Below are 19,901 nucleotides of genomic sequence, written 5' to 3'. Positions count from 1 at the left end.
ATGTATAACACGTACGGTCGTCATACTCTCATCACCATGGCGCAATGTGTAGATCAGATTTTGACTGAATTTTGTGGATTTAATTTCTTCTAATATCTCCATATATTATCAATTATATTTAGTCTAAAATATTGAAAAATCAATTATAATTTCTTCTGTACAGCGCAAATATCTTTTTATTTTTTTATTTATTCAAATTTCAGTTTCTAGCGTTTTAAGGGTAAAATTAATATCACCAAGTGTTCATAAATGGATGAATGTGTGAAAGAAGGACGAAAGGGAAATGGTAAGAATGGATCACATCTTAGCTCAGTCAACAGCAGTTAAAATCGATAAAGTCAGTAAACATTTGTTCAAATTAGTTGAGGTCTGTTAGCGGCGGTTATCTCAAACACACGTGTAATAGGGTGTAGCTATTTGATGAAAAACTTTGAAATTTTGAAGATTTTTAAAATATAAGTTTCTTTTTCTGTCAAAACGTTCAGTGGTTAAAATAATAGCATTTTGAATTTTAGCAATTCAAAATCATTTTATCTAAGTCTATTTTTTTTCAAAAATCCTACTTAAGACTCGGTTCGTATAGATAATGAGCTTTATTTATCGTCAAAGCTCATTTTTCGTGCCTATATTTTTACCCAAATCCTTTCACTTTTTCGGATGAGTCTATTCAAAATGCTAGCAATTATAATTACTTTGTTTAGATAAATAATTATTTTAAGAAAAAGTTAGATTATTAATTTTTTATAAATTAATGGATAATTATAAAAGAATAATAATTATATTAAAAATAAATAATATAAATATTCAATATGTATATAATTATATTTGTACAATTTTATAAATATTTTTAATAAAATAAAATTTTAAAAATATATATTAAAATTAAATGAAAAAGTATTTTTGAAGTTTTAGTATTTATCTTATAATGGGATCATGTGTATTAAATAATATAAAATTATAAGGAATTTTAAAAAAACCAGCTAGTGGAATTTAAAAAGTAATAAATTCACTTTTAGAATTTTAAAATTCTCCAAATATTTTATCCAAACAGATAAATTTATATTTAGAATTTTGAAAATCTTGATATAAATGAAATCTTTCTTCCAAATTCTTCATCCAACATACCTTAAAAGGTTTTTTTTTAATAATAAAAAAAAGTATAGATTTAGAGATTCAATAGATGGTTTCTCTTCATCTTTGAGCTTTCTTTTGATTATAATTTTTTTCAACATGATACCCCTAAAACTTGATTAATGAAATTGCTTAAATGTTAATTAGAGATGGCAAATGTCCTGTTATTTTGCCTGGAGTGATTTGGCTGTTGAGTGGTTGGATATGTGCTTCATAATTTGTTTTGATTTTGGGTGTGGTGGGATGTTTTAGCATTAGGATGCCTTCGTCTGCTGATCTTGGAGGTTTCGTTTCTCTAATAGAAATTTTATTTGTTGAGAAAAAAAAAGTAGGGTTAACTACATATAAGTCCCCAAACTATGGTATTTATTTTAGATTCGTCATTAAATTTAAAATAATCTAATTGAGTTCTCAAAATATCAATATCATTTCAATTTAGTTTTTCTGTCAGCGTAGTCGTCAACTTGAGCGCTAAATGCCAACTTAGGTTTAGGGACGAAGCCAGAAAATTTTTTTAGCGGGCCAAAATTAAATTGTAATTTTTACGATAATAAAAATACAATTTCACCATTTTAATAGTCTATATCTTTATAGTTTTTAAAGGATTAAATCAAATTTTTATCATTTTATTTAAAATGCATGGATCAAATTTTAGACGTGTGTATCTACTACATGAATAACTTGGATTTCATGTATCGAAAAAACAGGCAATGTCATTAAATTTTAAGAGGGCTTTTTCTCTTTCTTTCTTTTTTTTTTAACAAATCACATCCAAGTTATCTATGTGATATGCACATACATGTTTCAAATTTGCTCCATACGTTTCAAATATAGTTCACCTGAGATAAAATTTAAAACCCAAACTGATATAATATTGATACTCTAGGACTCAATTAGAACTTTTTGAAGTTTGAGACGTTTGTTACAATTGGTACATACACATAACGGGATTCGAACTCATCTCAATTTTATCATTTCAACCAAAGCCACATTTAATTATATATATATTTATAAATTTATTACATATTTTTTTAGGCACATTGTAAGTGTGCCATAATCTATTGCAACACATCATTTTTTAATATTAAACAAATATTTTCATTATTATTTAAATATTTGATATATTTTAATTATATTCAATAATTTTAAAAAATATTAATATCAGCATCACAAAATAAATTATATTGTTATACAAAAATAAATATATATTATTTAATAATTAAAATTTAAACACATAAAATAACTTAGAAGGCATATAGTATTAAAAATCAGCATATATTTAAATATACAAATTAAACTTACATCGAAGAAGGTAAAAACCAGTTAACAAATGCAATATATAGCAATTCATAGAAAACTTAATTATTGTGGCTTTACTCATCTGGCCCTATGTGGCATCCCTGCTAATGATGGGCCTCAGTTAAGCCCAATTTCTTAGGAAAGTAGTTTATATTCTTATTTTAGAACAATTAGTGATCCTCTGTTTTGTTCTATTCCAAGGCAACTGATCATATCATATTGTATCAATTTCGTTGAGCTGGACTGTGGTTTGGAACAATGAGAATGGGTCCTCAAAGTCTTTTTATAGCAGAATCTCTGGACTATTAAAATTAATTGATTAGGACTAAACGAAGCCCAAGATCAAGAAGAGATGGTTGGTGATCATGGGTTGAGATATCTATTTAACTTTAAAGGTAAGCTCGAAAAGTAAAAGGGTTTAAGTAAAAATATAAGTTCAAAAAATGAGTTTGGGGTTTACTAAAACTGCCGTCATTTCACTATTATATTGTTATTATATTGTTGTTATTATTGGATATTATATAACTATTATTTTAGAGGCATTACTTACTAAGTTGCAACTATATTAATGTTATTTAAATATAAATATATTTTTTAATGTATTTTCAATTTATTAAAAAGTATTTATTTTAACATTTTTAAGAATTTAAATAAAATTTTAAATTTATTTTTTAAACTGAACCTAAAAAACTAGTTTAAAATTTTATATCGATCCAATTGATGTATTAGTTGATTAGATCCATTCTCGTAGATTGTTTGTTCATAACTTGGTTGACATGATGTTAATGGATATGGTGATTGGCGGTGACAAATTATATCTTTACCGCTAAGACAATATCATCCATCACATCACCAACCATTAACCTCAAACTTTCCCCAACTCATCAACCAAAGCCAGCTTTAAAGCAAAGATTAAATTATTATACATAAATTACTTGATTTTATGATTATGATTGTATACTTATATCCTCATACTTTATATCCACTTCTACCCATTTAATTAATAAAAAACTTCACATTATATTTTGTATGTCGGTCTAATAATTAGGGTGTTTATTGTAATAGATGTGGCTTGAATTAGAATTGTACTAATTATATTGTTGTTAGAATTTTACCATTCTCTTATAATTTACAAAATAAATAAATAAATAAACTCCCACATATGTTTTGTTGTTTATAAGTAAAAAAAGTCATGAACGGGATAAATTTTTTTATTTAATTTATAATTCATTTTAAAATTTTATAATGTGAAAAATAAATAGTTTATATTAAGATAGTAAAATAAATTAAAAGTAACTGAGATAATATTTATTCATTATTTTTTATTTATTTGAAAATCTAATTTTTTAAAGAATATTTATGAAATTTGTTTTAAAAATTTATCAATTAATGTCCAAAAATCATAAAACAAAGCATATTTTATCAAAACAAAATATAAAAATTAAAAAAAAAAGAATAATAATAAAGTAGTAAATCGAATTATTACAAACCGTTAATAAAACCCAACTTGGCCTTAATTGGAATCATATGCCTCCCCAAGTACACAATCAATCTCCCTCTAATCAGGCTTTTCAAATAAAACCAACCCTCAAATATGATATTAGAATTAACAGAAAGAGACCTAAAATTTCAACAGATAGCTAACATTTGTTGGCCAACCCTCCTCCCTCCATGTCTTCCACCCAATAATTTACCTAATTCTACCTCATTAATCGAGGATGCCTTTTTAATTTGGCTATTAAGTTACTATTATCATATGCAAATTCAATAAATTTTGTTGAAAGTTAGGATAAAATTTAAAAAACTAAAAATAAATCGAGGGTTAAAGTTAAAATATCGTATTGAACTCCGTGATACATTATATGTAAGACATTCAGATTATATCCAAAATTTTAATGCATACATTCTGAGAATTCTATCTAAAATAATAAACCAATTTATGCCAAGAAATATACCTTACAGTGAAAAAAATTGGAAAAGATTTACAAATATAAGAATCCAACCTTAAATCTCATACTAAACATTAATAGTACTAAATTTAGCATATAAAAATATAAGAATCAAACCTAATTCCTCACTGTAATGCTAACTTACAGAAAGGAAAGAATCTTTTATATATACTTAAGAAGTTTACGACAAATATAAGTATCATCATAAATAATACATGTTTAAATAATTATAAATAAAATTAATTTAATTTAAAATACAATCTAATTAAAAACCATAATAAATCTTAAAAAAAATCTACTCATAATATTATAACAATATGGTCAAGTTTAAGTGAAAAAATATAATAATTTAATTATAACATTTATTGACTCCTACCTATCAACATGAATTTAAAAAACAATGAGAGGAAGTTATAACATTTAATTATAACATCACTAAATATTTATTTTATTATTATAATTTTTAAAATAAATGTTGATTTTCTCTCAGTATTATTTATTTATATATAATAATTGATTTATTTTTTATTAAGGAAAAATAAAATCCTAACAATAAAACAAGTAGCATGATTTGAACATAACCACCTATTTTAAAATTTCAAGCAATTGGCCGGATCTAAATTCCATCATCCAATTCCCAATTATAATCGCCCAAACGAATACCGCGCCGCTCGCCACATAATATTAGTTTTAATTTCAGGGGAAAAAAAAAACCCTCTTCAGTTGACATCTCTCAGGTCTCACCACTATGCATCGTATATTCATCCCATCACTCGTTCATTTTCCTTGACAAACACAAAAATTAGAGAGGGAGAGAGAGCGCCGAAAAATGATAATACTATGATGAACTCAATGCAGTGTCAAACATCAAAATAGATTCTTTCTTCTTCTTCTTCTCTTTCTCTGTTCTTTATAATAGAAACAGCAATTTAGGGTTTGTTTGTTCTTTTTTCGGCGGAGGAGAGGCGAAGAAATGCCGTTGACTAGGTACCAGATTAGGAACGAGTTCAGCTTGGCCGATCCGGAGCTATATAGAGCTGCCGACAAGGATGATCCCGAGGCTTTACTTGAAGGCGTAGCCATGTCTGGCCTTGTTGGTGTTTTACGCCAGCTCGGTGACCTCGCCGAGTCAGTCTCTCTCTCTGTTACACTTACCAGATTGGTTGAATTTGCTTGGTTTGTTAGTTTGCTTAATTCTCAGTTCCCTTGCTTTAAGCTCGAGGTTATAGAAACAACCGTAATCTGTTCAATATTTCTCAAGTGTACAGAATTTTAGTTTTAGTTTCTGCCATTTGAATCTGAAGCACACTTGGAATTTTCTAACCAAATTTTGCTATCAACTTCACTATTCAAGCGGCCTATTTTTTAGGATTTAATGTTTTCTGGTTTAGGGTATCTTGACTTGTAGCAATCGCCAAATTAGCACTTGAAATTCTGAATATCTATTCAAATTAGTCTGTATCAATTTCGTTTTCTCTTGAATGCATTAAATTGAAACCATGCATATCGGAAATTCCTCTGTTGACTTGGATTCATGGTACTAGTACAACTGTCACGTTTTATATAGATTTTTCTTGGAGTTGCAGCACTCTGGTGGCAATTTTTTATGTCTTATTTTTGTATTCCGCCTTCTTTCTTGTTTTAAATTGCTTTTCCTTGGCGATTGACTAAAGGTTTGCTGCCGAGATATTCCACAACTTGCATGAGGAGGTAATGGTAACTGCTGCGAGAGGCCATGCTCTAATGGGCCGAGTTAAACAACTTGAAGCAGAATTCCCTTCCATCGAGAAGGCATTTTTATCACAAACCAATCATTCATTTTTCTTTACTAATGCAGGTTAGGTTCAACTTTTTACTAACACATTTTTACTGGAACATGTCATCATTTTTATGGTTAGGATTTGGCTCTTATTGGTTCTCGATCATTTCTTCTCATAATGGGGCACTTTTGCGTATGTGTTGGTTTCATATGTTGTATATCTTGTGTACTTGATTGCAATATTGGGAAGTATATCTATACCTTTCGAAACAACTATAGTAGATTCCTGGGGTTGAGTGCCTGGTGTCTGCAATAAGAGTATTACAAGTTTCTTTCCCGGTATATTATCAGCACTTAGAGTAAAATGAAAGTTTGTTTACCTAATCAAAAGATGCCTACTTTAATGACTTTCTGCTAGTGGAAATTATTGGGATCAGTATGCATGAATTCATTTACATTCCAATATACTCATTTTTTATATGCAATAATGGAATGGATAGGAAATGTGATTATTGGCATACAATGAGTCAGCTTTAAGTGATGGAGCTAATTGGTACTTATTTTTGGTTTTGAAATAGCATATTGGAGTTTACCTGCACAAAGACATTGTCTGCTAAACCGGTCAAGAAATGTATTATCTTTTCACAGGTGTTGACTGGCATCCTAATCTGCGAACTGAACATAATCTGATCACTCGTGGAGACTTACCTCGCTGTGTGCTGGATTCTTATGAGGAATGTAGGGGTCCACCACGTTTGTTTCTTTTGGACAAGTAAGATTTTACTGGTCTTAAGTTTACTAATTTTGCTGCAAGTTTTTTTCTTACCAATAATGAATATTCTAATAACTTTTTTACTTGTTCCAGATTTGATGTTGCAGGTGCTGGGGCGTGTTTAAAGCGTTACACCGATCCATCATTCTTTAAAGCAGAACCAGATTTCCCTGGAATTGCACCATTAGAAGTTCAGAGAGAAAAGAAAGCACGTAAAGTGAAGGTACTAACAAATAAGTAAAAGAGAACAGAAAAGATTTGCTTAGGTTTCTCTTTTGCATGTTCTTTTAGCAGTTTGCAGTTTTGTCTCATTTATAGCATAAATTGGGAGATAGGTCTCCAGAATGATCCAAAATTTCTACTCCTTAATGAATAAACTTGATCTTGGTTTTTAGAATGACCCTAAGATCTATCAGTAGTCTTATTGGACTGATTTGTTTAATTTCACTGGAGAAAAATGCTTCTTTTTTGTGTGAGCAGATCATAGCAAGGTTGGTGGTTTGCTCCACTATCAAACTTAAAACATCTGGTTGAGGTGTGCCTTCATGTGAGGAACACACTTTATATCTTAGGCCTGCTCTTTTTGAGGTGCTATTGTTGCATTTGGGATGATTTACGCCAATTATATCATAATAATTTAGTTGCTTCTCACCTGCACGAAACATTCTTTTTCCTTTTATATATTGCTGGCACTGAATGGTAACTTTTTAGCACATCATGGTTTTAGTGCTCAGTGGAGAGGTTTTTCTTTTGCTAGTTGTGCTATATGGTATTTTTCCCTGTGTCCTTATTGTCTAATATTTTATTTCTGGCAGAAGAAAGGATCACGCTGGAGGAATGGAGAGACTCCAGATTTTGCACAAGTGTCACATGCGAAGTAAGTCCTTCAATTCTGCATCTGTGCCTTTCTTCTGGTTGTTTAGAACTGCACATATTAGAGTTTTAATATGGTATCTTGGTGATTGAATTGCTTTCTAATAGTGCAGATTGCATGAGCTGTTTTTGGAGGAGCGTATTGAGAATGCTTACAATGACCCTGCCCGTCTTGTAAAACTGAAAAGAAGGCAATTGAATGAATCTCCACTTGACTCAAAATCAGGGAAAAGTTACATGGAGAAATTCCTGGAGACTCCACCAGCACAAACTAAAGCAGTTTATGAGATCTCTGGTACTCCACCTCTGAGGTTGACATTGGATAATTCTAGTGATTCGGGGCCCGAAACACTTGATATTAGCACAGTGAGTCCTGTAAAATTTTCTTCACAAGGAAAGGAAACCACAAGTTCTTTATCTACTGTACATGAAATTGTCCTGAAACCATCCATTGAAGAGTTGAATGGAGAAGCCATTGATAGAGAGATTATGAAGGGGCCTGAACCAACAGTTAATTTCAAAGTTAGAATCCCCCCTTCCCTTCTTGAAGTAACAACTGAAGAGGAGATAATGTTAAATGGAGAAGGCATAGAAGAATGCAATATATATGGGGACCATTCCGATGACATGACCAGTGAGGCTGACAAGTACATCGATGCACTTACTACAATGGAGTCTGAAAGGGATACAGACAATGACTATAGACCTAAGAATGATATTGGCTTCATGGATATTGGGACATATCAAACAGGTTCTCATGCAAACGAGGAAAAGCTTGGGGTCCAAGGCCATTCATCAGATTCTCAATCGGATAGGATCTCCTTTGTGTCTGATGATGGAAATAGCTCTATGAAGAAAGGAAGATCTAGTTCTACCTGCTCTGATACTATCGACAGTCTGGCTAAAGATATGCTGTCAGATGGTGAATTAGCAGTTGAAGTGCTCTCTTCTGATAGAAACTGTGTTGCTGAGATTGTTGAGGCACCTCGCATCCAGCTTCCTACATGTTCGGAGATGCAATGTCCCAGTTCTGATCAGGTTTTGTTACCAAAAGAGACCTTTTCTGGTGAACTTTGCCTTCCTGGTCTTGGAGAGGCGTCTTATAGTTCATGTCTGGAAGATTTGAATTCTACGCATATTTTGTTGGATGAAGTAAGTTCAGTGGCAAATCCTTTGCTGGAGCCACAGCCTGAGGAAGTGCCCTCTGACATTAAAACTAATTCTAATTTGGCAGACAATGATGGTGGAAAATGTTTGGATGATTCTTCAGAAGTCATTTTCACTGATTCTTCTGAGAAACAGGTTTCTTTGATAACTCTTTCTACTGAAAGTCAGCTGGTAGATGAGTTGGACAGAGTAGACACAACTGTCTCTTCTGATGCTTTGCCACATTTATTGAACCTATTACAGGTTAATCCTGAAGAGAGAAGTGGCAATGATCATTTAGATGAAGTTCTTAAAAGAGATTTTGCTGGAGAAATTTGTGCTGAAAATTCAGTCAACCAAACAATTGGTTCACCAACAGAGGAGCAGTACCTTTGTTCAACCTTGGCAGATGGAGAAAGAAGTTCAAACAGTATCCTATCACCTGAATGTTTGCTTGTTATGAAGCCCATCAACTCAGCTTCTGAGGTCAGTGATGCTACTGTAGAAGCGGATCTCAAATTGGAGCAAATAACTCCTATGGTGGATACTTCACACATTTGTGCCATTAATGAACAGAAATTTTCAGACATATTACATGATGACCCAAAACTTGAGGCTGACCTAATGAAGATAGGAGCTTCATATTCTGAGCAGCAACAAAATGTTGATGAACTTTTTGATGCTACAGGGGGAGAAGAAACTAGGGAATTTATCTGCAGTGCAAATGTGGTGGAAGAAGATGCTATCCCTTGTGATCTACTATATGATTACACTGATCCTTTGAACCTCAAGGATCATGTGGATTTTGATGATCTGGCAACTGAACATGTTCATGCTGAAAGTATTGCAGTACCAGCCGCTGCTCATGGTTCTGCAGACTTTGGTGATGGAGATACATGTCAAGAAGGATTGGAATCTAATGAGGTTGTTTCTCAAGAACGTCTTACAGAGTTAGAGGCTCAAGAAGAAACAAATCAAGTGGTAGGTACTCCATCGGACATAGATTCCACTTCATGCAAATCAGTCTCATATGGCAATTTCAATTTAGAAGATGATATCCACTATGCATCTCTGGCTCAACCATCCAAAGATAGTTTAAATTTAGTTGATTTAACCACTACACCAGCTTCTTCAGAATTCAGTGATGAAGAGTCAGAGCCGAAATATTTGAGTAATCCAATGGAAAGTAGGGAAGACATGGTGTCTTCACATACCCATCACCAATTAGAAAAACAAAGTTCTTCAGAACCATCATTAGAACTGTCTTCACATATCCATACTTATCAACATGATGTGGAAAGGCTGCACATAGTTGAAGATAGTTCAAAACGGATGCGATCTTTGGATCACATAGATCAGGAACAATGCTTGCAAACTTCTTTTGAGCCTTCCAAAGATGTGTATTCAAGCGAACCTTTGTCAGATTTTTCAGAACAATCAGGTAAGCAGGATGAACAAGAAAGTAGTCAATATGATCTTGTTCATCCTGCCTTTGGCCTGCAACCTGAGGCAACTAAAGCTATCATGGAGGAAATGCCACCATTGCCACCTCTTCCTCCAATGCAGTGGAGGATAGGGAGAGTTCAACATGTTTCTACGGCTCCTCAAAGGGAATTGGTAGAACATGGTCAGCGGTCATTCCCAATGATGCCACAATATGGAACTGGTGAGAAAACTCAAATTGATTTACCAACATTGGAGCAGGGTTTTGAACAATCCAGAAACCCATTTTTACCCCTTGTGGATGGTGAAGAAAGGTCTGTTAATGTGTCTGATCAATTGGCAGCTGATTACATGCAACCAAGTCCTTTCTCTATGCATCCGGCAACTATGGATAGCAACAGTAATAGCCAATACAGTGGCATCTGTTCCGATAGAGCACACTCAAATCCATTCTTAACATTACCCACAACATCTAATGAAAACCTTGAATATGGTTCCCTTGCTATTGAGGGTGAAAGGGTAGAATCCAGTTTCTCATTGCCCATGCCACCTACTGATGCAACCTGTGGACATATCCCTGTATCTTTGCCTGAGAAAGAAGCAAACTGTCCTAGCCAGTTTGTACTGGATACAAGTTCAGAAGGTAGGACATTTCAGGATCCTAAACAAAATTTTGATCAAGAACATGGGAATCCTCCTGATGTATCTGTGCCCATACCAACTAAGAAAGAGGAGCAGGTTCCAACCAAGGTAGCAGAGGATCTTCCTACCAAAGTAGAGGAGCAGTTTCCAACCAAGGTAGATGAGCATCCTCAGCATGGTTTGGAAGCTTCTGAGGGAGAAAAGGTGCAGATATCAAATGCCATCGTTCAACATGGCTTGGCTGCCACAGATGGAAAAACTTCACAGTTAACAAATACAACTCTAGAGCATGATTTGCCAACTTCGGAGGGAGAGGCAGCATGTCCATCAAATACGCTTGGTTTAATGCAAGTTTCTGAAGAAGGCAACTCAAATGGGAATCCACCTGTTAAACTTCCTCGACCTCGCAATCCTCTCATTGATGCTGTTGCTGCTCATGACAAAAGCAAGGTGATTATGGCCTTGCTTTTCAACATTGTTCCAGCCTGCCTTTTCTTCTTGTGAAGTAACAGTTTAAATTTTCTGCAGATGAGAAAGGCGACCGAACGGATTCGACCTCCAACCATTCCTAAGGTAGATGAGAGAGATTCATTGCTGGAACAGATACGAACCAAGGTTAGATCCAATAAACACATACTCTTTGTGTTCCTTTTATGTTTTTATTGGTGGGAAATGTTTTTTTTTTTTTTTGTAAAACTGGGGTGAGGGCTGATTTATTTTTGGTTGCTACAGTCATTCAACTTGAAGCCTGCAGCGATGACCAGACCTAGTGTTCAGGGTCCTAAAACCAACATAAGGGTTGCAGCAATCTTGGAGAAAGCAAATGCAATTCGCCAGGTTTGTGTTTAATCTGATCTTTCTATTGTCTACCCGTCTCTTTTTGCCTTGTTTTGGAGCGTTCAATTTTTTAAAATAATCTCTCTTGAAATAGGCATTGGCTGGAAGTGATGATGATGATGATGATGAAGATGGTTGGAGTGATTCTTGAAAGGACTTACATGGTGACAGATTCTTAGAGGTTACTTGGTTAAAATGTTTAATCAAATAGTAAATTTTCCATCACAGTGAATAGGAAATATGTTTGGTATGGCGACTGGTGTATTCTTTGCCTCAAAATTGTCATTCTGTTGGTGTATAATATTCTGCTCATTCCCATGTATCTCACTTACACAATGAAGACTTTTAGTCACTGGCACCAGGCCCTGCTATATATATATATAATGCTTATACAAGGAAGAGTTTCAACATTCATGGCTGAGCCTGTAGAAGTATTGGCTGCGCCTAATGAAATTCTGTTTCTTTTTATCATTCTTACCAATATTTTCTGAATAAATATGTTGAAGAAAGATGTAAATTGTATTTGAGCAAGAGATTGGGGATGTGGTTTTGGCGATTTTTGTGTTTTTGGTAATTATTGCAATGCCTGTCAGATGTAAATGGTGGATAAATGCAATGTAATATGGAGTGGAGTGTGTTGTAGTGTTGAATGTTAATGTAATCAATGGTCAAAAAGCAACAGGTAACCAAATGGGTGGAGACATCTTCGGATGGACAAATCACTGACATAGGAAGGCAGAACCAGCACAAGAAGAAGTGAATCAAGGCAGAGGGATAGGCAGCATTCTACAGTGTTCCAAGAGGGATTTTGTGTTGATGAAGATGGATGTTGAAGGAACAGAAATGGTATTGTAAGAGGTGGCAGAGATGCTGCCCTGGTGAGAGGAGCAGAATATATGAGAAAAATTATGGAAACTCTTCATTGTCCCTACGAGAAGGGGGAGGTTCTTGTTCATGCTAGTAATGTTCTAATGTCTACTTTCATTTCTTGTCTCCTCCTCTGCTCATAGGTTTTTGTTTTTGTTTGTGGTATTTGATTTCTTATTCAGGTTCCTTTCATTTTCAGAGGTAGGATGCAGCTGGAAATGAAAATTTATTATGCGGCTACTTGTTTGTTTCAGTGTTCTTCATAACAGTTTCTACGCATGTAGGTTAGGATTCAGTTGATCTCTGAGTTCTTCCTGGAAGAATTTTTCACATATGTTAGAAGCATGGCACGTGTTTATATATACACACAATGTATTCTATTTGCATGGCTGTTGATTTCTGACTAATGTAATGACGTATAGAGATCGAGTTGCATTTTCTTTTTAATATTATATATTTATAATCATTCATCTTTAGTCACTCACAATCACAAACTATGAGATTTAGTCTGCATTTGATCTTTATATTCTTGCATTACGTTTACATGTGGGCTTCTAAATCACTGATAAAGGTTTAAAAAATGCTCTTCATAAACACAAAGGATGAGTATATAGAATGTTACAGTTCTTAAGAAACTTAAAGAGACAACTACATATCTTTCTTATAATATTTTCTCGCCTCATACTACAAATGCTTAATCATAAAAATCCCTTAACTAATTACTGGCGCCAACTTGTTGAATTAAATTACATAAATTTCAGACTATGACTATAATAAAATAAAGCTATTTAATTCTTTTATAGTTTTATTTGATTTTATAGTATATATATATTAAATAATTATCCTTAATTAAATTATTCTATATTTTTTTTGCCCTTGCTATAAATTCTAGTTTATTGAATATCCATCAAAATGGTGGCCGTGACTTCTCTTTTGAGTGTCCGGGCATTTGTAATTGGAGCCGCTGGGTCCCCTCCAGCACACCATTCCTGGGCTTTGATTTTCCGGGCATCCATAGAGGTTTGGTGGGTGGTGTTGGGGGGGTAACATGGGTGCCTGCTGTACTACACATATCAAGTACCAAGGTAGACACCATGCCGAAGACGATTTGGCGAAGAAAGAAGGTAAGGGTCATCAGCAGGATCTTACCACTCCCGGACATAATGGAGCCATTGTCAGATTGCAGGGTTCCTCTTCCTTCATATCTATGTACACCCGCAAGGGAAAGAAAGGGATCAATCAGGACGCCATGACCGTTTGGGAGGTCCACACCCTTTCTTCTTTTCATTCCTTCTCAATTCAATTTCATCGCCAAATTTTCTTCCTTTTCTTCCTTCACATTTCGTTTTTATATAATTTGGTATTTGCATTACATGGTTTCACGGTTGATGATTTGAGAATTTCCATGTCTCAGATTATATTTGGTCTCTATTTATGCCTTCGTTGATCGTCTACTTTGCATATCATTTCTGGAAATGTTGCATGATTTTCGTCTTGACGTTGTGAGGAAAATTATGGGCACGTGTATCATTTCTTTGGCTGTGCTGTTTATCACCAAATTTTGATATTTTATGAATTACTCCATGCATGGAATTAACCATTGATTCAGAACTTTATGGGGGAGAAGAAATCGTTCTTCTGCGGTGTATTTGATGGTCATGGTCCGTTAGGTCACAAGGTTTCACGCCATGTACGTGACACCTTGCCCTTCAAGCTTTCTTCAATCATCAAAACGTCACAACCTAATGGTTGCACAGAAAATGATGCAGCTGCTAGCGCTGGACAAAGTTATGGTAAAAATGATAGCAATGGTGTTAACAAGGATAGATTTTCTTCTTGGGAAGCACGTTTAATTAGAGCTTTCAAAGAATCAGATGAAGAACTTAACTCCGGACTGTCCTTTAATAGTTACAACAGCGGTTCCACAGCTGTAACTATTGTTAAGCAGGTACACCATCAACTGTAGCTCAGTTGGATGAGCTTGTTTGTAATTAGATTCCTGATTTTTTTTTTGTTTTCTAAACATTTACAGGATGAGCACTTGATAATTTCAAACCTGGGGGACTCTCGGGCAATTCTTTGCACTAGAGGCAATAAAAATCGACTCATTCCTATTCAACTCACAGTCGACTTAAAACCTCGTTTACCAGGTATGTATTTCCTCTTTCTTTCTTTCTTTCTTTGTTTGAGGGTGTTTGTGTTTCCCATGGTGTTACATTTTCTTTTTCCTTTTTTGAATTGTCCTATGGTGCTACATAGATGAAGCTGAAAGAATCGAAAAGTGTGGAGGCAGGGTCTTCGCGATGGATGAAGAGCCTCATGTACTACGAGTATGGGCGCCTGATCAAGATAGCCCTGGTCTAGCCATGACAAGGGCTTTTGGGGATTTCTGCTTGAAGGACTACGGTCTTAGCTCAATCCCCGAAGTTTCTTACAGAAGGCTTACAAACAATGATGAATTTGTAGTGTTGGCAACTGATGGGGTAAGAACCTAAATTCTGACGTATATGAAATATATTATACTTGCATCTTGATTTCTATGAGCGGTAGTAATTTAATGGTTCAAAAACAGAGTGTTGTTGGAAGGAAGGGATCCTAGTTCTAGGAATGTAACCTATGGCTTGACTTTGTTGTAAACTTATATACAAGTATTGTAGGTGTGGGATGTGCTAACAAACAAGGAGGTCATAACAATAGTTGCTTCAGTAAAGAAACAATCCGCAGCAGCAAAAGTTTTGGTTTATTATGCTGTTCAAGCATGGAAAAGTAGGTATCCAGGTTCCCAAGTGGATGACTGTGCAGTCATATGCTTGTTCCTCAAGGAACAGCCATTAGTATCAAAATCCTTTTATGACCAAGACCATGACCATGACTATGACATGAGCAAATGCGGAGGAAGTCAACTAGACTTTGCGGATTCTAATATATGTAGAGACAAGAAAGCTGAAGAAGGCGAAACGGTTATAAATTGCGATTTTACAATGGATAAATCGATTGAACAGAGGGACTGATTATTGATTATTTGTGGTGTAAGATTGATGCCCTATTGCCTTGTGCGGAAATATTCATATACGGGATTCGGAGAAACCCCAAGCTAAAGTCTTGCCACAATTGAATGAATGAATGAATAATAATATTTTACTTGCCACATCCATCAATCCATGGTTTTTCTCTCTTTATATATATATTGTTAATGCGTCAGCAAGATTGCAATGTTTGACAGTGATATCAATAATAGAGGAATCTTTGCAGTTTCTTCCCATGCCCATGTCTCTGAAGACGTGGTACTACCAGGAATCCATGAAAGGCTGTCCTTTGTTTTTCAAAATCTTAGCTTTGGTCCAACTCAGAGTCACCAACTCCAAAACTCTTTGAATTTTGAAGAAAGCTTTAGTGTTCCATCCCATGAATGCCCTCTTTTGAAGGTAACAACAAGCTTCATTCAACACCACCAATTATTCCCACAATAGTTAATTGACACAAACTTTGTATCATACTGAAGAAAAGGCTAGATTCTTAAAATGGGGTCTAACCTTTTAGGGGTTAGGTATATAAATACCAAAATTTTTAAAATGGTCATATAATGGAATAACATTTCTAAAAGTGCTCAAATGAAAGTTAAACATTTCAAAATGGTTTAAAAAGGGCCTAATCTTTTCTAAAGTGTTCAAATAAGGGCCAAACATTGTCAAAAGTGTAGAATTATGTGTTTCTTAAATGTTGCATATCAGGTTTCAAATTATATTATGATTGCTTTCTTTTCTTTTCAAGAAATATCTTCTTCAAGTGTTATATTTTCATTCTAAACACGTTAGTATTTACCTTTTTTTTATACAAATTGAGTTGAAATGCGTGGAAAGCTCTTATCTAAGCCCATTTATTAATGTTAGGCAGTTATTTAATCATTATGAAAAAAATAATCTATATGTGAACAACTTTAAAAGGTTGAGTCCTAATTTAAGCATTAACCCTTAACAAAACAAAAACTGTTAGAATAGTGTATTTTTCCCCACAATGCATCCAAACCAAATTGTTATGGCTACTAGTTGAAGATACTACACTGTGTAGGAGGATTTTTGCTTGTATGGTAAGCAAGAGAAAGGACTATAAAGCCTACAACTTCAGAAAGGGACCAAATTGAAATGAAAGGAACATAAAAAATGAGACCAACAAACAGAACAGGCATCCATTATGCAGTATTTTATTAACACCAAGTCCATGTGGTCAGCTACAACTTCATATCACCCCTCAATCACAACGTTTACAACCAAATTCAGTGTCTCTTCATTAAGATGTGCATTAGAAACTCCTTTTTGGCTTTTTTTCCATTCTGATGGATGATGTATGTCATGTGAGTGAAATTGAATTTAGATTTTTTTTAAAAAAAAATTCAGTATTTTCTATTTTATATTAAAGCAATACTAATGATATGATATGGCAATAGCACCCTCCATATTTATACAATCACATTAGCAAATTAGTCCTCTCTCAAGTAGACAAATAACAAAAATAATAATAAAAGGGTCACAACCATTAATTGAACAAACCCTCCCTATTCCAGCGCCCCAAAAAGGGTAAAAGGAAAAACACAAACACCCCCCTCTCTCCACTTAAGTCTAATCCAGGCATGATTTGCGGACAATATAGCGATAAGCAGCAACCTTTTTTCTCCTTGAAGCTGTATTATCCACAGAAAGTATCATTTTGCCAGCTTCTCTTGATGTGAAAGAGTTATGAATGGCCTCTTCCCATGGACTCAATTTTCTGACCTTCTCCACTGCAATGGTGTAGCTGCCTTCCGCATTGGGCACAAACTCCGCACTGTACTCCAAGTCCCACCCTCCTACTACCAGATCCCATGTTATGGTTGCACCTCCCTGTATCACATCATCCACAACCATTCTTTTTAATATAAATCACTAATGCTGCAATATCATTTCACTATGTTAAATCAACACCTTTACTATGTTTACCTCAATTCCTTCTATTTGAATGTTCACTTTCTCTCCTCCTTTCACTGTGAACTCCGAGGCTGGTTTCGGAGGACCTTTCTGCGAATCATTGGTTCGACTCAGCCCTCCGTATTGTACTGGAACATCCTCGGGTCTTATAAACCTATCAATCAAACAAATAACATTTGTATTGAAGCAGAGAGACTGATATATGTATGGTAAGGAGTAAAACAAGACAACAGACTCACTTGTAGAGTGTTTCAGCTGCATATCCTTGTCTGGAGATCACGAACTTGCTCTTAGTTCGCTGAGTTAGAAATGGACTGAACATTGAATACAGCACACTGAAGTACCATGGGACATTGATGAAAATCTAGAACCCAGAAAGGCAAGTTAAAAGAAAAAAAGCAATTTATCTCCGAAAGAGAAACAAAAACCATTGTATAGTTGTGGAAGAATTTAAAGTACCTTACGAGCAACCATTTCAGGGTAATTATCTTGAAAGAGAGAGAGGATCTGATTAGAAACGACCCTGAGGTCTCTTTTGGGCATGTCTTTGAGATCGGTGACCTGAATAATAGAGTTGATCCCACCAGGCTTGAAATGCAGCAGATTGATTCCTCTCTCCATAACTTGAACTCTCCATCTCAGGAACTTGCTCAGCTTCTCTTCATCCCCAAACATTCTCTCACACATGTCCTTGTCTCTAAAAACCCCATAGGCATTGTAGCAAACAGGGTGGCCTTCTCTGTCATAGCCATGCATATAAGCAACCACTCCCTCCAGCTCCTCCAACCCCAACTCCTCCTCCGCCACACTGTCTGCCTTGAACTCTTTTCTCCAGGCAAGACATTTCTCCAACATGTGAAAGGAGTCGGAGACCTTGAAGTCCCTAGCTCGCAAGAACTTGAGCAAAATGACATCGGCTTTTTCGTCACCGGAGAGAAGAGGGATGCCCCACATGGTGCATTGGCCGTCGGGGCCAAGAGAAGCCGTAAGCTTGTCCTTGAGTTCTTGCAAGGACTTCTTCTCGGAAGACTTCAAATGGGAGATGAAGTAGGTATCTTCCTTAAAAGAAGGAGAGCGGAGAGTGGCAGCTTCCATTAAAGTAGTAACAAAGCTTTTCTTGTGGTGAGGCTTGGGAGAGGCCTCTGGTGAGGATGCTTTCTCCATTTGAAATGAGTTATGAATAAGAGAAGCCCGGAAGGAATCTCTGTAACAGAAGAGGGTGAGCGGTGGGAGGGGATTGGTTTTGATAAGATGGAAGTATGAAAATAGTATTAAGGAAGAAGAAAAGCAGTGATTTTGGGATTGACTGTGTTTACTTGCAGAGGAAAGAGGGCGACTACTGCACACACCACAAAGTGGCAGGTTTATAATAACAAAGGGACAAAACAAGATTAGCTCACATTTGATTAAAGGCAAGGGAAGAAACATGCCCCCCCTTTTTCGTTTTTTTTTCCCTTCCTTTTTACAGCAACAGCCTGAAATTTCTGACTATCGCAAACTCAAAATTATTAATAACACATATCAATAAAACCTAAACCTGTGGTAATAAGATATTTAATCTACTTTAATTAAAATTCTATATTATTACCTGTTTGGCCGATTGCAGAGATTCTGTTAACGATTTAGTAAAACTTATAAGTTGTAAAATGACAAATAAAAATATAATATATTTATTCTTAAATATTTATTTGTTTATAATTCTGAAATAAAATACTACTATCAAATAATTAAAATATTCATTATGAAAATTAATTAGTTTTAGATATACAGATTTATTAAGTTTTTTATTTGCAAATATTAACCTTATAGAAATTAATAAATATTAATAGTGTATCAATATTAGTATGTAAATTAGTGATACTTATGTCACTCTGAATAAATCTGTCAAGTATCATATTTCAATCAATATAAAGTTGCATAATAATTCATTTTGCACAAGTAAATTGAAAGTGAATTAAGAGCATATAAATATTCAAGAAATAGATATATGCGGCAAAGATATGTCATTCCACATATCTTATTTCCGATCAGCCGTAAAAAAAAACTGCCAATTCTTGCGTTTTTTGTTTGGAAGGTTTTAGCTCAATAAGCTCTTATAAACCTTTATTCACCAAACATTACAATTAGAGGGTTAACTACTCGACCCTCTATTTATGCTAAAATTAACTAAAAAAAACCTAAAACTTTATTTACTAAACAACTTTGTAACTTTTAGAAGAAAA

The 19,901-nt window shown here is 34.5% G+C and overlaps 3 protein-coding genes across 4 annotated transcripts; 2 read left to right on the top strand and 1 right to left on the bottom strand.

Moving 5' to 3' along the window:
- The first annotated feature begins 4,944 nt into the window (after window positions 1-4,944).
- LOC107890925 (protein SCAR2) lies at window positions 4,945-12,407 on the top strand. Of its 2 annotated transcripts, XM_016815532.2 has the most exons (10): window positions 4,989-5,507; window positions 6,053-6,216; window positions 6,787-6,910; window positions 7,004-7,133; window positions 7,726-7,787; window positions 7,897-9,085; window positions 9,194-11,464; window positions 11,543-11,629; window positions 11,747-11,851; window positions 11,946-12,407. In XM_016815532.2, exons 1-10 carry the CDS (start codon window positions 5,353-5,355, stop codon window positions 12,000-12,002), a joined length of 4,344 nt encoding a protein of 1,447 aa, XP_016671021.1. In that variant the 5' UTR covers window positions 4,989-5,352; the 3' UTR covers window positions 12,003-12,407. The 2 variants fall into 2 exon arrangements, with proteins under 2 accessions (XP_016671020.1, XP_016671021.1); XM_016815531.2 differs by having other exon boundaries at window positions 4,945-5,507; window positions 7,897-11,464.
- Window positions 12,408-13,623: 1,216 nt separating this feature from the next.
- On the top strand, window positions 13,624-15,868 carry LOC107890926 (probable protein phosphatase 2C 65). Its single transcript, XM_016815533.2, has 5 exons — window positions 13,624-13,982; window positions 14,328-14,666; window positions 14,751-14,868; window positions 14,978-15,201; window positions 15,376-15,868. The coding sequence occupies exons 1-5, from the start codon at window positions 13,767-13,769 to the stop codon at window positions 15,727-15,729; spliced, it is 1,251 nt and encodes a 416-aa protein (XP_016671022.1). The 5' UTR covers window positions 13,624-13,766; the 3' UTR covers window positions 15,730-15,868.
- A 1,280-nt stretch (window positions 15,869-17,148) lies between these two features.
- LOC107890927 (patellin-6) lies at window positions 17,149-19,180 on the bottom strand. The gene is made up of 4 exons (XM_016815534.2): window positions 18,139-19,180; window positions 17,919-18,043; window positions 17,692-17,833; window positions 17,149-17,595 (listed from the first exon to the last, which is right to left on the bottom strand). Exons 1-4 carry the CDS (start codon window positions 19,105-19,107, stop codon window positions 17,335-17,337), a joined length of 1,497 nt encoding a protein of 498 aa, XP_016671023.2. The 5' UTR covers window positions 19,108-19,180; the 3' UTR covers window positions 17,149-17,334.
- Between the last annotated feature and the right edge of the window lie 721 nt (window positions 19,181-19,901).

Source organism: Gossypium hirsutum, chromosome D09 (genome assembly GCF_007990345.1).
Source record: "Gossypium hirsutum isolate 1008001.06 chromosome D09, Gossypium_hirsutum_v2.1, whole genome shotgun sequence".
Lineage (NCBI taxonomy): Eukaryota > Viridiplantae > Streptophyta > Magnoliopsida > Malvales > Malvaceae > Gossypium > Gossypium hirsutum.
Note: the sequence above shows the minus strand (reverse complement) of the source record. Positions and strands in the feature narration are given on the sequence as shown.